Below are 17,427 nucleotides of genomic sequence, written 5' to 3'. Positions count from 1 at the left end.
AAGTTACTTGCGATTGGCAAGGTCATATGGTGTCATATCATGTTTTCTACTGATTGAAAAGAAAAACCAAAACAAAACAAAAAAGGAGTTTAGTGGAACCGCGGGTCACGGGCACGCGGAGCGGAAACGCGCGTTGACGATGTCGTGCGCGTGCCTGTGGCCGTGGCCGTGCGCGCTCCCCCGCTCCTGTGTGACTCAGTGAGATTGAGGTGAATAGTTAGATAGCCGAGACGAACCTACAGCCACACCGGCTTTATTTTATTGAACAAAAACCATCACTGCTTAGAAAACATGTCCAAACTGGACCAAGTGTTAATTCTCGAGCCGCCGACTGACCTGAAATTCAAAGGTAATGAAAAAAAAAAACCTCCATACGTTTTTCTCTTCTGTAGATGGAGCCAGGCAGGACCTTGTCATTGGATTACTAAGCTAGCTAGTTAGCTAACCTAACCCAGGTTTATGCTAGCATGCTAATTTAGAGATCTCCGGCGTCAAGCCCTTGGATACGTGTAGCTCAAGCCCACTTCTGCCTCGTCTCCACCGCCGCCATTTTGAATGAAGAGACGAGGATTTCTAGGCCTTCGATAAAAAAATAATACCATACACTACTCCTACCGGTTTGTTTAGGAGCTTGAGCAATGCTATTGAAACATCAGTGTCTTATTAGTTCTGTTAGTTAATTTGTTTATTCTGTTCCTTCAGATGTGGAGGAATTGGGCGAAACTCTCGAGCTAATATTATTATCAAGCAAAATGTCATTACAGCCAATTTTCTTGCTAACGCAATGCTAGTACTGATCGCCTTGCCCTTTTACTGTCCATGCTAGGCAATGGGATTCACCAGCTAGCCGACTAAATAGCACTGGAGAGAAAACGAAGCTAGCAGGCTGGAAAGTAGCTGTTCCGCGGGGAAGTTTTCCCATTCAATAGCATTTTGTCCAACAGTGCTGATTCACACCGGCCTCGGAGTGACGTTCTCACATGGTTTTAAGGAACTAGCTCAAGCAGTCAGGGATGCTTTCATTATTGGGCAGCAGTGTGACATCTTGGTTGTCATTGTATTAAGGAATTAGGTGCACTTGGATCAGTGTGACAGGCCATAAGAGAGATGCACTGTAGCGATGAACTGATGCGTTGCACAATGTCTCACTGCTCATTTACAGAGCCAGAGTATGAACATTGAGCACCTTCTGACACGCTTCACAGCCCATTGACATGGTAGTGTAGTGGGATAGAGGATAATGCATGTTTCCTCCATGGAAACATGTTACCTAAGAGCTAGAGAAGAGCACAGGAGTAGAAGATGACACCAAAAAAAGCATCAGTCTCTGAATATACACAAGGTAGACAAGAGAAATAAATTGGCAAGTAAGTATTCATGATGTTTACAATTCCAGTAAATAATACAGACTGATATTTGGGCTGCATCTTAATCGCTAAAATACTTAAATGTTTGTACATATGCCTGTGTCCCACAACTATCTGTTTCAAACAACAGAGCATTTTCTACCTATATAATACATTTAAACCTGTCTTCTGTAAAATTGGCAACATCTACTCCATATTAATAACTGTACAGTAAATGCTGTATTGGTCAGTGGTATGCGCTCAAATCTCCTGCCTCTATGCTTGGATTCTCCTCTTGGGGTGGACGATAGGGTAAATATATTTCGGTTATACACAATAGGTTCAGGGACCTTTGTCCAGCACTTCTACATAAATATAATACATTTACTAAGACAACGAATGAAAAATAAGTAGTCGGTACACATCTTGTATATAATATTGAAATAACAAAGTTATAAATGTGCAGACATGGTGATAAAATGTGTATTATGATTTATTTACATTGCAATATTGATACCCAGACTTATTCTTGAATAGACCAGTTAGCTTCTAATTAGTAATGTAAATGAAAAAGTCAACATACTAACAATTTTTAACCTAATCATTAAAACTAAACCGCAAACATCAGCATCAGAAGCCATTTTTTTTCAGTTCAAGGTTTACCTTCAAATGAAGGAAATGACCAAATAATCACAACTTTGGATGAAAACACATGATAATGACCAACTAGACAATTCACATGGAAGTTTGCAGGCAAGGACCCATGAAATTCACTCGTATACAAGGGTTATGCGAACATACAAAACTCGTCTTCTTCCAAAATCTATTGGGTTTTTTTTTTTAGAACATGTACATGCACCTAAACATAGCTGCTACATGATCAGCATTGTTTACATGCCCAATTGAATGTTATTTACATCTGAAGGATTAGAAATGTTGTCCACAAAATAGCACATCAGAGCTTTAAAAAAAAAAAAAAAAAAAAAAAAAAAAAATCCAGTTTATCTGGTTCCCATGTCAAATAGTTGTGTTTAACTGTTTCATGCACTGTGACTTTCAGAATGATTGTCATGATGTTTGGGTCTGAAATTGAAAAACCCCCACAGTTAATTGAAAATATTTAGTAATCTAGAAATGACACAGACAGGTACACAAAGCAGATGTTTTGGCAGGATTGCGATGCTTTTTAAATTCAAATATGAAGTGTAATAGGAAAAGCGATAATCATACTCAATAAATAGCAAATTGCTGCATTACTATGCCCTTTTGATCAAAATGATTTGTTCATTTTGTAGCAGACACATCATTTGGTACCGTACTGCCTCCGCTATCTACACTGGTATTGCATCACACAGACGCTTTACATTAGTTTCTGAGGGCGTGCTGGGCTACGTGCCTAATGACCACAGAGTAGATGCGTACGCATATTTGACAGCAAATATAAGACTGCGTTAAGCATCCACTCCACGAGTCCCCTAGTGTGGGTTTGAATGGAGTCCTGCCAGGTTGCAGGTTGTGAGCATGAGGTGAATTTGTGAAAAGTTGAGAATTGTATATATCTAACAGTAGTGGAGAACCACTTCTTGTGATTAATGTGATAGGGTGTGGTTTTAACCCCACTGCTCTGAATGGTTTCAAGTTTCTTGCACTCCTAACAGTGCATCATCTATGTATCAGCTAATTAACAAATCCTTCATGAGCTGGATCAGGTGTGTAAAGAGGAAATATGAAACAGTGCAGGACAATGTTTCCTCAGTACTGACACTGGGAAGCACTTCTCTAAACCTCTTAAGATCGAGTCCCAGCCTTGCCCCAATACACATGTTAACAAACTTGAGAAAACAGAGTCCAAAAGATTGTTTCTAAATCCTATGTGTGAGATATTTAGAATAGAGTTTGCCATTATGGAAATATTGAAAGTAGTAAGCAGTGTTTAAAGGACACCGTTTTTACAGTTTTTCCTCCTTAATGTAATTTATTTCTGTAATATCGTCTGATTACATTTTGTATAGTATGTTTTACACTGTATGAGGCAACCTGTATACTGTGATATACTGAGTATTGCTAAAAGGTAAAAAAAAAAAAATTTAAGAAATAGTAATAAGTGGAGTTTGAAAACTTTCTTCATGTTTGCGTACTTTCATTTATTTTTAACTTGCATTAACTAAAGACAGTTTTACTTACAGGCCCATTCACAGACGTTGTGACCACCAACCTCAAGCTCCGAAACCCGTCTGAAAGAAAAGTATGCTTCAAGGTGAAGACAACCGCACCACGTCGCTACTGTGTGCGGCCTAACAGTGGCTCTATTGATCCGGGTTCCTCAATCATAATCTCTGGTGAGACACGTACAGACATCTTAGACACAAGGGTGATACTCTATTAAATTTACAAGGCATAAGAAGATGAAGGGATCACGGTATTAATCAAAAGCCTGTGGTACAAGTAAAAGTGTCGGAAAAAATTCCAAATATAATTTATATATATATATAAAAAAAAAAAAAAATCAGTAATAATTTGTGATTTTCTCTAAAAATGTCATACAGTTCGTCTCATTCATCAATGTTAGTAAAGATAAAAAAATAAATAAAAAATGTCGGCCAAACAACTTTCTTTTGTTTTTTTGGGCAAAATTTCTTAAAGGCATTCTTAGTTAACTAGAATGAAAAATCACCTCTGGAGGAACATTTTTTTTTTTTAAAACTCAACAGGCAATTGTATACTGAAATCCATGCAAATTATATAAGAAGTCATGCTAATTAACTTGTGCAAATGCATGCAGCACTACTTGGTAAATTAAACATTTGGGTTTTTTAAATTTTCTTTTAGTTAACGGTGAGAAATCTGTCTCATATCAGCTTTTGATAGCCATTGAATATAACAAAATTAGGAAACTTTTTAGCAGCACTCTTAGCACTTTTTCAGTGCAGTTGTATCCTCTGTGCAGAGAAATGGCTATAATGTTATGTAAGGGAAGTATAGAAAGAGTGGGTCGTAAAATCTTTGTGAAGGCTTGAAGGAATGTGTAAGTACTTTATCTGGGTTCAAAACATGGCTATATGGTAATAGACAGAAATGGAATCAACAGTTTTTTTTTTAAGTTAATAGTGATGTCATACAACATAACTACCTGTGACACCATAACAAGCCTTTCAGACACGCATACACACATTCAGTCGCTGGTGTCTCCCGTCACTAAGCATTTCCTGAAGCCACTGGCCTGTATGGTCTAATTGAACCTTATTCATTACAGTTGTGTAGCTTTGGGGGCTATGAATGACATACATTGTTCCATGTCTGATTCATGAAACTGTCACGCAGCATTGAGACCAACAGTGCAGTAGGGTAACCAGTCTCGGGGAGTTTTTTCTTGCCACCGGCTTGCTCATCAAGGACAAACTTACACATAAAGAATCATCTGATTCATTCGTTATCACCGCATTATAAGTGTAACGCTGCTTTGAGACAATGTTCATTGTTGAAGGCGCAAATAAACATAAATTTAATTGAATAGTTCTGTCTGAGTGGGAACAAAATTCTGTTCGCTCACTGTTTATTTACTTATAAGATGCAAACAGCCAACCCTAGTGTACCACGTATAATTTGCACGAATAAACTAAATATTACATAACGTCCTAGGTGTGATAGTTGCTACTAAAGCAATAAATAGTTACAAATGTTTTTTTAGAGAATTGTTGCAATGTTTAACAATGAACATTGTCTCAAAGCAGCTTTACACAGATAATGTGGTGATAAAAAGTGAATATGTTCTTTATAAGTGTAAGTTTGTCTCTGATGAGCGAGCCGGTGGCAAGGAAAAACTCCCCGAGATGGCGTAAGGAAGAAACCTTAAGAGGAACCAGACTCATCTGGGTTGCACCGAATGTCCATTTATAGCAGATATACGATGTTGCGGGGTACAGTGATGGTGATCAAAAGCAACCTGTAGTCCTGACTCTCTGTAGCAGACTGTTGACATTACCTACAGTCCAAATCCATCCTTAAAGCAAAATGTTTTCAAGACACATAAAGGAAATATGTACAAACAGGAAATAAGTGATGAGGACATTTAACTTTATATTTTAGTGTAGTTTGATTGCTCTTCTCATCGGTCAGATGTTTTACTGGTTACAATCATGTTTGCACTAATAATTTACTCAGAAAAGGTTTAAACGGAGTACACAATGTTATAGCTGATATTTTTGGGTTCAGGCAGATGATGTAAATTGAGATGTAATTACAAATCATGTGGTGTGTCTTTATTAACTTTAATAAAATAAGTGATTTTGGGTTCCAATTTATTGTTAGTGTGATCATAATGTATGTCACACATACTACACGTGCTACTGTCTTGTGTGCAAATTTTGTTAATTCGTTGTTGTTGTTTTTTTACTCTAGTAATGCTGCAGCCTTTTGACTACGACCCAAATGAAAAGAGTAAACATAAATTCATGGTGCAGACCATTTTTGCGCCATCCAACATAACCGACTTGGAAGCAGTGGTAAGTACTTTCCCCTATCTTTCTTTATTTATTATTTTTGTGTGTTCAGCGTTTTGTGACTTGTTTTTCTATTTTGTGATCTACTGATGCATGGCTTTTTTAAACAGATGCATTTAAATTGGTCACCAGCAGAGAGCAGTATAGGCTTACAATCATTATTATATGCTGCCGTAATCATCCTGCATATCTTGTTGCTGTCTTGCTGACCTGTTAGAAACTGCATATTCAAAAAAAAATTTGTTTTTCAAACAAGGTGTCCAGTTTTTCTTCCACTTCCCTTCATGTCATTCTTGTTTCTTACATTAAGCAATTGTTTGTTCTTACATCAAACCTCGGTCAGTGGTTAACAGTTAACAAGGTTCAATCAAAGATCTCTTCAGTAGCGTAGCTGCTACAAGGATCACTGAAAAAAATACTATTTTGCTTTCTAACTGTCAATACGGTCAAAATTATTTTGAAGATTTAATGTAGACAATAGCAATTTATTTTCCCCCCCCTCACCCTCCCAGTGGAAGGATGCAAAGCCAGAGGACCTTATGGACTCCAAGCTCAGATGTGTTTTTGAACTGCCTTCAGAAAATGATAAAATGGTGAGTAGTTCTGTACTTCCTCGTCTTTCTAACAGCTTGAGTAATCAGCAGAGAGGTGACATGTAGAATACTTTATAAGCAGAGAGGGTTGCTGTGCTTTTAGCTGTACTGCCTTCATGCTAAACCCTTAATATACTGTGACCAGTATGGGAGTGAGACAGATATGTGTTTTATAATCTTAGTCTCAAATCTGACATTATGCAGTAATCATAAGCATTAACATGTTATATATTTGATTCAGATCTGACAAGGACATCCAAGTTATAAAATGTTGTATGAATGTTCACACTCTTGATTGTTAATGTTTTAAAACATCGTATAAAAATATAATTTAACAGTTTTCTCAATAGTTCAATGTTTATGTAGTTCAGACAAGCACACATTTTAAAAATAAATTTTTCAACTTGCAATAATTTGCAATATTGATGAGTTTAAAGTGACTCACCTTGATACCATTTTTAATTAAGTCCAGTGTATTGCATCACAAGCTTTTCATTAATATTTTAACAGTGTTTGTTTGCATACCCTGATTTATTATTTATTTGTTTACATGTTTTATATAGTTGATGGGGGGGGGGGAACATATAATTTATGATGTTTAGAAAAAGACAATTTGGTTTAGTTTAAATTATGAAACACAGGGCAACAAAATTTTGTTCCGTAGTTGGCTGACTTGTAATGGTCCTGATTTTATCATGCAAAAATCAATGATCATTTTACCAGCCCTATGGTGATGTTTTGAAATGTTCATTCCCTATTCTAACTTTAAACCTTTCACTAAATTTTAATAAGTGTTCTTAACCTGACTGGACTCTTCTGTTTGTACCTTTTCCCCTACATAGTCTAGTCCTTTTTTTTCTAAGAGAATTGTTTATATATACTAAATGTTCTTGATGTATTTGTGTTGGATTTGCACAAAAATGACACAAATTTGTTGTGTGAAAAATTAGCTAAATATTAAATCAGCCCTGAGACAAGCAAATGTGCAAAAGTTTGTTGTCGTTCTGCATGTTGCAGCTACAGTATACTACTCTATTCTGTCCTGTAAAGTCAGGTTTGTGTGACTGTGCTCAGAACCCCCAGGATGCAGAGTTGTGTGGGCAACCACACAGCCCCCACTCCTGTCAACTACTGCACACCTGCAGGCAGCTAAAACTTCACTGTTCAGAAGGATGTGTTTGACTTTTTCCAGTCTCAGGCCAGGCCAAAGATCAGGGTGGGACAGACAATGTTGAGTTTGTGAGAGGGAACACTGTCAACATTTCTTGAGTATGAGTGGCAAACAAAACATTTTACAATTTGGTGTTTAATATCTTTTGGGGGTAGAGCAGCCTGATTGTTTAAACAGATTAAAGCGGATAAACATATGTAAAAATGGAAAACAAGTGTTTAGAATGTCTTTGATCACTGTTCAACGCTTCTGCCCAAGAATATACCAACATTGCCAAACTGGATAGAAATACATACAATTACAGAGCATCATATGCCTGTAGTGTATTATTTAGGAAATAGGGATATTGTTGGGGTTATTTACTACATTGCACTACAAATTATATCTAGGCAGAGACAGCACAGCTAATGACTGACAAACTGTGCTCATATTAATGGCTGTGGAACATCACCTTTTAATAAATCATGCATAATTATAAAGCTTCTTGTGTCTGTCCTAAACAGAATGACATAGACCCAGCCAAAGCTGCCCCCATCCTCAACTCCTCCAAGGCAGACAGCACATCGGCAGCCAAGCCCAGCAGCATGGCTATGGATGACACAGAGATGAGAAAGCTGATGGAGGAGTGCAAGAGGCTGCAGTCAGAAGTGAGCAAATTGGGAGATGAGAACCGACAACTTAAGGTAAAGAAATGAAAAACCAAACGTAGAGGCATGATGCCCTTTATACAGCACAATATTTATTATATGAACAGCGAAATCTATTCACGTTACAGAAACACCTATTCGTGTGGTTAACAGCAGATGTAATGAATGTGTTGCTACTCTGAGTGTAGAACTTGATTCTCCTTTTATTATTTGTTAGGATGAGGGTCTGCGGATGAGGAAGGTCCAGCGCTCAGAAAACATGGTCTCAAACACAGCAGCCATGGCGAGGAAGGAAACCAGTTCCAAGTCGCTGCCCTCCCTGCTTGTTGTTATTGCAGCTATCTTCATTGGATTCTTCCTGGGGAAGTTTGTGTTGTAGGATAAATGCGTGTGTTCTGCCCAGCTCCTTCCAGTGTCTTCTGGGCCTAAGGGGCGAAGTGTGTGTTCTTGTCATTCAGCGTCGCATCAGTGCTAGTCTGGCCTAAGGCGGCGGGAAAAATGCGTCTGTGTACAGAATCATTCAAACAGGCCTTGCCTTTTTGCAATCTCACATGGTTAGTACACATACACACTCAAAAGAGAAGAACAAAGTCTCTGGTTTTTTTCCCCCCATTTTCTTTTCTTTTTGGTTGCGGTGAGGGGTATTTCTTTTTTTCTTCCAAGGGTGGGACGAGTTTAACTGTACATTTATTAATACATCAATTGCAGTCAAATTGCCGGCACTGTGTAGAGACCTTTATGGTAATGAAAAGAAAAATCTATGATAAATAAAATTAAATGTCCTTGGTTCCTTTATGTGGTTTAATAAGTGTTGGAATGTTTTAAGCGTCTTGTACATGTCATTCTAATCCTTTATTGAAAAATTTAAGACTCAAAAGGAAAAAAATTAAGCTGTGTGTTGCTGGTTGGCCTCTTCACAGTGAAACTGAGCTTCAGATTTACAATAATTTTGTTTTCAGGAATGTGAAGAATTCTGCTGAGAGACTGTGCCTCCTTCCATGTACATTATTTTCTCACATCTTACTCCTACATTGTCTTAGCATTTACTTTATGCAAATTATATACTCATTTGTGAGGCAACTGTTAACTGAAACATGACCACTCTGACTGTATATGGTATTTAACATTGAGCCACTGGGAAATAAGAGAAATTAAAATTAAATAAAAATATCTAACATTCTTGTTTCTGTGTATGCTTGACGACTCTGTACGCACTACTGAAATTTTCAGCGAAACAGAAACTTTTCATTTTGTTTTTTACTTTTTTTTTTTCTGCATAATTGGCATGCAAGCTTTCATCTTGACCAACATCATAAATATTCAATAGTGATTATTTACTTTAAAATATACAGTCTGTTTACAGGATGGTGTTAAACACCACAAAATGCTTCTGGGGCAATTCTACAACATACTCAACAAGTAGTTAACAATTAATTAGTCCCATGATGTAAAGAGGTTGGGGTCTGTAGGACAGTGCATAGGACAGTTCTGTTATTTCTGTGATTAGCAGAACGGGAGCACAAATGTCGTCATGTAAATCTGATCCTATTTGACAAAAAAGACAAGTGCAACCACTATCAATGCATATACCAGGCACTGGCACTTTGTGTCGCATCCGTTGTCAAGCATGAAGTGATGGTCTCCCTCTTTTCCGATGCCTTTCTGTCCGGCGCTACAGTGGACCAGTGGTGGCTGATAGGATGTGGCACGCTTGTGAGGCCGGTCAGGGCTTGAGCCATTGGTGGGTCTCTGTCCATTAAAGAGGAGGCGGTGTCCAGCTGAATCTCGTCCAATGTAGAAGAGCTCGTATTCGGTGTGCGGCAGACGGATGCCTAAGGCGGCACAGCCTGATGTAGGAGTCACATCCTGTTGAAACCCTTGCTTCCAGGAGCTGTGTTTTCCACATTCATCCCCACTGAAGACGTTCAGAAGAGAGGTGGTGGCCACATCCATGGGCGTGACCTTCATCTGGGTCACTGTAACAGACACAAATCCCAATTTAATAATTAATTTTGTAGTACTATATGTCTAGATATTCCACAATATTGTGTAATGTGTAGGTGAAAAAGAGAATGGTTCATATGTTAAACATTTCATGTTCAATACCCCGTGAGGTTTGAAGAATTACACAACTGAGCTGTAAAAAGTCATAATTTGTTTCTTTAAATGAGTCACACTTGCTCATTAGCTTTACCACCTCCTGTTTAATAATTACTGCTTGGGGACTCTGAACAGGCTTTGTGTACCTGTGAACGTGTATTCAGTGCCTCCCATGACTGTAGTGGAGGGAATGCCTGGGCTGTAGTGTCCTTTAGCAGAGATGCTGAAAGTGGGATGCCTGCAGACTGGGTCAGAGTAGTGGTAATAGTGGCCCTCCCAAATGTTGCTCTCCTTATGAAAGACAAAATGACGAGTGAGGAAGAGCACCCCTGGGCGGACCTCACAGCGCTTACTAACCCAGTTACCGTAGAGATGCAGGGGGTGGTCAGTCCGCGAGGGCAGAACGGGTGGATGATGGACGTCTGCTACAGAGATGATCTGACACGCAACACAGCTATTAAAATAAGTCTGAAAAAGAGATTAGAGGAAAAAAAATCAGATGATACACAAACTACAGTGATCAACTATAAAATTCAACAAGGAAAATGTTGATACTTTTGTTTGGTTTAAGTCTATTTAGTGAGAGAATTAAACACTGACGAGAGAGAGAGAGAGAGAGAGAGAGAGAGAGAGAGAGAGAGAAAGAGAAACCTGCCGTCTTTTAAAGCCAGTAAGGCATGAAAAAGCAGGACTTAGTCATTATAAGTCATGGGCTCACAAATCAAAAAGCTCTACACAGCAAATAACAGCAATAAAATGATCAGGAAAAAACCCAAAACCACATTCAGTATGATGATTTAAAGAAAAAGTCTTTCATCACTATTTTTGAGATTAGGCTCAAGGAAAATCTTTTGAAGAATATGATCTGATCATATGGTTTTTTAAAATTACACCAATTTCCTTTAGGCTCTAGTATAAGCCATGTGCATGATCTTACTTTCTAAAGAGAATTTCAAATAAATATTTTTTTGTTGACATTTTTGTCCACCAGTTTTATAGGCACTGACAAATTCATGTTCTTGGCTCAATTACGCAGTGCTGCAGTTACTACAGTGCAAGTGATTGTATTTGAATTACAGTCCACCATCTTGTGCTAAGCCTGCCCTACTCACTTGGTACGGCTAATATACACCTAGAATATTTATTGGAAGAAAGAGGTTGCTTTCTGATCAGTTCCTACAGCTCGACTGCCATGACTCAACATGCAACTAATAAATTATTCAGCTTCGAACTAGAATTCATTAACTACATCTACACTGCATCTTTCCTAACGCCTTTTCATAGCCATCAGAATAAAGAGCGGTGAGTGCGAGTATATGGGTGAGAGCGCCCGCATGAAAGGCATTAATCCAGCCGAAAGCTCCCGTTCCACCTCTTAAGTCTTGCTGCAGTTTTCCCTTAGCCTTGCCACAGCGCCTTAGGCACGCACCAAGTCAGAGCTGGAATTCAGAATGATGCCCTTTGCAGCTCTATTTCCTCATTCCCTTTGAAGCAGACAGGGGATAGAAGTGGATCAGCAGCCTGGGTACGCTCTGACACCAGCTGAAATCACACTAAAACGGCAGGGGAAATGCTGATATTTGTTCTGTATCAGTTTTGTTTGAAATTGTGGAGTGCTTGACGTCAGATCACGGTAATGCTAGAACAAAACGGCATGGCCGGAGAAAGTGAAAGCCAATGAATACATAATGCATTCAAGTGTGTACAAGGAAGGACATGACAATGACCTCAAAGTACACACAAAGAGGAGGACAACTCCACTGACATGAATGAATCATAATTCTGTCACATTTGACATCGAGTGTATAGCGGATTAAAAATACACTGCACTTCGTGAATTAAACATGCTGCAGTGAAATATTTCATCTATTTTTGAGTTTTGTGTGTACTTTTGCTTTCGACTGCACACACAGTGTGACAGAGGTCTACAGGGTAATGCCATGACTGCCAAGATCTTTCTTGCTCCAAGGAGCCTATTAATATTCATAGGCAAAGGGACCATTGTAATATATGGTTTATTGTGCTGTTATTCATTTTCATTTAGCCATTTATTACTTTCTAGTGGTAGTTAGTTGAACATGCATTGAACAGCATGTGTTGTGAAAATGTCAGTATGAATCAGTGCCTATTTTTGTTGTGCAACTCCACCCCTTGTTTATTGTTATTATAGGACACAGAACTAGGTGCTTCTCCTGGGCTATACCAACCGGATGCTCTGGGATATTAATCATCTACATCTCAGAAGGTTGTGTGAGATTTAGAGAACTGGGCTTAAGTGCTGAAGCAGTGAAGAATCTGGCCATGCTAAAGTAAATCTACGAGTTCACTTCAATCTCCACATGACTATGCTCCTTTTTTAAGGGCACAATCACTAAATATTCTAGTTGAGAAAACTGATTACCATATTTTTCCAGACTATAAGCCTCTACTTTTTTCCCACGCTTTGAACCCCGCGGCTTAAACAACGAAGCGGCTAATATATGGATTTTCCTCGGTTTTTTCCGGTTTCACAAACTTCAAGCCAAAAAACTGAGCGACATAACATTAGACCAATGAAATTGCCGAACGGGTTCAGGTGAACCAATGAAACTCTTTATATTAAATCAGATGCGCTCCCACTGAATCGGGCCGCACCACATCATAAATATGGATGATGTTCCTCTGACGTTTGACCTGCCGCTCACTCGCACTGGCCACAGGAAATGCGAATCATTCGTCACGCTGAAAACAACCAGGCATGAAAAAACGCACTTCACCTGTGTTCTAAGCAGGCCCCCGCCTTTGACTGCTGCCCAATCCTCACAGCACCGTCCCTTACGGTCCCTCCTGCAGGTGGTGAGCCCACGGGAAGGCGGCCCCACGTCACTCCGACGTCACGGACCTTGATATTTCCCTCGTAAGGGACCCCCGGAGCATAGAGGGTTAAGGGCCTTGCTCAAGGGCCCAAGAGTGGCAGCATGGCGATACCGGGGCTTGAACCCCAGACTTTCCGATCGGCAACCCAGCGCCTTAACCGCTGGAGCCACCACTCCCCCCTATTTTTTAATTATGTCAACTAAAAACCGATTAAATGCAAATTCGTGCATTTAGATATACACTCACGTCAACTATATTAGGAACATTTGTAGATTTATGAATCCATCTAATTATGAAGCAGCTGCGAAGTGCATGTAGAAACAGGTCAAGAGCTTCAAGTAATGTTCACATCAAAAACCAGAACAAAGTTAAAGGTGTTATCTCCCTGTCTTGGGTTGTGGCACTGGTTGTTGCTTTTATTTGGCTTGGTCTGAGTATTTCATAAACTGCTGATCCCCTGGGATTTTCACACACACAACAATCTCTGGAGTTTACACAGAATACTGCAAAACAACAACAAAAGAAACTGTGCAGGGGGATTCTGAGTGCAGAGGGACTGCAGGCTGAAGCACCTTGTTGATGAGAAAAATCAGAGGAGACTGACCAGACTTGCTTGAGCTGACAGAAAGTCTATAGTATCTCAAATAAAAACTCTTTACAACCATGGTGAACAGAAAAACATCTCAAACTGCACAACACATCAATCGTTGAGGTGGATGAATTACAACAGTATTCAAATCACACTGGATTCCTCATCTGTTAACCAGGAATAAGACTCTAAAGCTATATGGCTTTGGCCATGCTGAGATGTTTTTCTGCTCACTGTGTTTAAAAAGAGTGTTCATTTAATTGATTATATCCATCCTGGCAGCTCTAGTCAATCTGGACAATTTCATCTGATCTGTCTTATCAACAGAGTTTTCACAAAACTGTCACTCAATGTTTCGTTTTTGGTTTTGTTTTTTGCACCATCCAGGGCAAATTCCAGGGACTGTTGTGTAAAAATAAATTCAAGGAGATTTGAAATACTTAAACCAGCCCATCTGGTACCACCATCATGCCACAATCAAAGGCACAGTAATCCCACTTTCTTCATTGATTGGTTTGAACATCAACATCGACTGACCCGTTCCTGCATGACTTTTTTTTTGTGTGTTGTGCTGCTGCCACATGATTGGCTGATTATATAACTGCACGACCGTACAGGCGTTTCTAATAAAGTGGACAGTAAGTGCAAAGTATATATTCTAACCTATTCCACTGTTCTGCACAGTAAATGGTGAAGGCATGTCCCACAGGAATGACTAAGATCCGCTTTCAGAATAAAAAAAGCAGGGTACTTACTTAAAATCTTCTGTACAAGCGCTAGAACTAAGGTGAAGCACTGACCTTGATGTTCTGCAGGGGGGGCTGGTAGCCTGTGGGCCTGTGGTTTCTCCTCTGAGTGCGCTCTGTGTGCACGTCCCCCACAAACAACTCCTCCGCTTGTCTCTCGGGCTCATTGGGCCGAAAGCGCCTCTCTATGCGTAGCAGCTCCAGCTCCTGCATGCTGAAGCTTAAGCCGTGGGTGCAGTCACGATCAGAGCCCTCTACCCACAACTCATAGCTGATATCTGGCTCCAGGTGCTCCGTCAGACCACAGGCCATCTCCAGTTTCACCTGGAGATCTTTGGCCACTGGCAGGCTGTAGCTCACCAGCAGTACTCGGCTCAGCTGGTAATCCGACTCTGTTCCTCCACGGACAAGCCACGATGCCTGACGAGGGTGCAGACTACCTTCGATGAGAAGAGTGTAGCTTGGCTTTGTGCAGTGGTTGTCCTTGTAATAGAACTGAAGGGCCTGGAAGGTGTGGTTTGAGAAGAAGTGGTAGGATCTAGTGAGGAATTCAGGTCCAGGTCGCACTTCACAACTTTAAAAGAAGATGGGGAGGAAAAAAAAAAAAGCGTTACTCAGATGTCGAGATCAAGGAATCCCGAACATCAAAGTGAGTCTTGTGCAGTTAAAAATAAGAATAATGTGATGGGAGATTTCTCTAAGAAAGTGCACTTTAACAGAAGCAGAGATTGTACCTTTCAGACACCCAGTGTCCAGTGATATCAGGAGGCATATGCACACTGATCTGCTCTCCGTCTTGTAGGTGTTTGAGCATGTTGTGACACTGATTGTGTTTGTAGAGCTTCCCATAGCTTTTGTCCAGCTGTACTGGTGTGGACTTATGAGGCAACTTCTCAGACCAACCTGCATCCATGAAACACAGTGAAGATTTTTACTACATCAGGGATTTGTCTCATCTACACAATTCATATTGAAGTGCTATCTATAAGGCAACACTATATCTATATATTATGGACTACATTGGGGAAATGATTTGGATATTTTCATCCCATAACTACACCCCGTACAGTATATAATGCATGGGTTAGATAATAGATTTTTTATATAATTTCTGAAAGCGAAATAGGGATGGGGATAAAAGGGGGAGGCTTTTTACTTGTCACACACATTAAAACACAGTGAAAATCTTTCTTCACATATCCCAGCGATGTTAGGATTAGAGCACAGCTATGATGCAGCACCCCTGGAACACAAAGAGTTAAGGGCCTTGCTCAAGGGCCCCACAGTGCCAATTCTTAGGCTTAAACCTCCGACATTCCAACAAGCAATCCATAAACTTACCCACTGAGCTATACCACCTCCCTCTTTAAATCTACTTTTTAACCACACAATTCAGATGCAACCCGGAGGATGCGGTACACACCTCGACACCGTCTGCAATTATTTCAGAGACATATAAAGATATCGCTCAGCACCAAATCCTAGATAAAACCCCTAGATGCAACCCAATGCGTTGGCAGTTTGCCCTTAATTACAAGGCTGGATTAGACCTCGGCGCGCGCGCGCGTATTAATGAAAACTCATTTTCTGCACTATAATTAAGGTGCAAATTATACACAGCTCGGTGACACCACGATGGATTTTCCACACCCGCTATAATTACTGATCCTGTTCAATTTCATGCAAATGAGCCTGAACTACTGATGCCTAATTATAGGTGTATAAATTGATGAGAGTTTACTATACTGGTAATCTGTGAACACACTTACCAACAGTCATCAGGAGGAGGAAGAGGAGGAGGAGGAGGACGGTCGTGGTCATACTCGTCGGGTAGCAAAAAAGCATCCTTCAAAACTTGTCTTTCAATGAGGACAAAAAAAAAAAAAGGACAAACAATCTCCCAAAAGTTGAAATGAAAGAGTTTTTTCCCCCCCAGTAAAGTAACCTTGTATCAAGCCGGCGCGTTTTGTTGCACCGATTTGAACCACTTTAATTCAGACATAATGAACAAAAAAACCGGATTAAATGAAGCGCCCTGTTCACACTCAGGACAATGACCGCGCTGTAATTCGGATACACATTCCCCCCCCCAAAAAAAAGAGTTTAGTCCTCGCAGGGAAGTAAAAACTCCAGGTTTTGAATAGTAAACCCTACAGAAGCAGTATCAGAGGACAGGTCCGTGTTTCCACTGGCCTGGATAACGGGGACTGTTTAAATCTCACGCGCGCACCGCTCTAGTAGTATCGCAGGCGCGCGCCGCGGCATCAGGGTTGCCAGATTGAATCGCGAAGATCAAGTGTATCCTGCTTGATCCTTTCTAAATAAGCAGCAATTGCACTGGGCGCATTTTTGTTGAGATTTCTGAAGCGTCTTTTCTCCAACCATGTATTCCGATTGAGTTCCTTCTAAATGAACAATTTCCCCCACTTTCAATAAAGTCAGTTCTCAGAACAGTTGTTGTCCGTTTATACCACAACTATTCTCAGTGCTTAGCTGTGTGAACACTGAATTACAGAGTCATTCAAACCCAGCAGGTTCAAAACCATCCCCACATCCATTTTCTATACTGGTTATCCTACACAGCATTGCAGAGGGGCTTGGAGCCTATCACAAGGAACTTGGGACGGGAAAGGGACACCTTGTCCCAATCATACACTTCCAGTGGATCATTTAAAAAACTGGGGGAGAAAACTGGACTACCAGGAGCAAACCCCAAAACACAAGCAAAACACACAAACTCCACACACACAGGGTGGATTTGAGCCTTCAACTCCAGAGTAGCTACTACTAATCCCTGCTACAGCATAATGTCTTGTACTATGTTTTCTATTAACAGTCACACAGTTTGTACCTAACATGGCTCACCCTGAAAAGGACCAC

General features: G+C 40.1%; 2 protein-coding genes across 2 annotated transcripts; one reads left to right on the top strand and one right to left on the bottom strand.

The window, feature by feature from the left end:
• The first annotated feature begins 84 nt into the window (after nt 1-84).
• LOC310730184 (vesicle-associated membrane protein-associated protein A-like) lies at nt 85-9,439 on the top strand. The gene is made up of 6 exons (XM_083549035.1): nt 85-349; nt 3,533-3,685; nt 5,745-5,848; nt 6,358-6,438; nt 8,113-8,292; nt 8,474-9,439. The coding sequence occupies exons 1-6, from the start codon at nt 292-294 to the stop codon at nt 8,633-8,635; spliced, it is 738 nt and encodes a 245-aa protein (XP_083405161.1). The 5' UTR covers nt 85-291; the 3' UTR covers nt 8,636-9,439.
• LOC310729060 (protein APCDD1-like) lies at nt 8,327-16,963 on the bottom strand. Its single transcript, XM_083547053.1, has 5 exons — nt 16,317-16,963; nt 15,282-15,450; nt 14,602-15,121; nt 10,503-10,824; nt 8,327-10,232 (listed from the first exon to the last, which is right to left on the bottom strand). The coding sequence occupies exons 1-5, from the start codon at nt 16,390-16,392 to the stop codon at nt 9,802-9,804; spliced, it is 1,518 nt and encodes a 505-aa protein (XP_083403179.1). The 5' UTR covers nt 16,393-16,963; the 3' UTR covers nt 8,327-9,801.
• Between the last annotated feature and the right edge of the window lie 464 nt (nt 16,964-17,427).

Source organism: Silurus aristotelis (assembly GCF_946808225.1).
Source record: "Silurus aristotelis genome assembly, chromosome: 1".
In the NCBI taxonomy this organism is placed as follows: domain Eukaryota; kingdom Metazoa; phylum Chordata; class Actinopteri; order Siluriformes; family Siluridae; genus Silurus; species Silurus aristotelis.
Note: the sequence above shows the minus strand (reverse complement) of the source record. Positions and strands in the feature narration are given on the sequence as shown.

Excerpts from the sequence above, each read along its gene's own strand:
- LOC310729060 (XM_083547053.1), bottom strand. The coding sequence starts at position 16,392 with ATGCTTTTTTGCTACCCGACGAGTATGACCACGACCGTCCTCCTCCTC. Across the intron at positions 15,122-15,281 it reads GGACACTGGGTGTCTGAAAG|TTGTGAAGTGCGACCTGGAC; the intron begins GTACAATCTCTG and ends CTTCTTTTAAAG. Across the intron at positions 10,233-10,502 it reads CACTGAATACACGTTCACAG|TGACCCAGATGAAGGTCACG; the intron begins GTACACAAAGCC and ends TGTCTGTTACAG.
- LOC310730184 (XM_083549035.1), top strand. The coding sequence starts at position 292 with ATGTCCAAACTGGACCAAGTGTTAATTCTCGAGCCGCCGACTGACCTG. Across the intron at positions 6,439-8,112 it reads CTTCAGAAAATGATAAAATG|AATGACATAGACCCAGCCAA; the intron begins GTGAGTAGTTCT and ends TGTCCTAAACAG. Across the intron at positions 8,293-8,473 it reads ATGAGAACCGACAACTTAAG|GATGAGGGTCTGCGGATGAG; the intron begins GTAAAGAAATGA and ends ATTATTTGTTAG.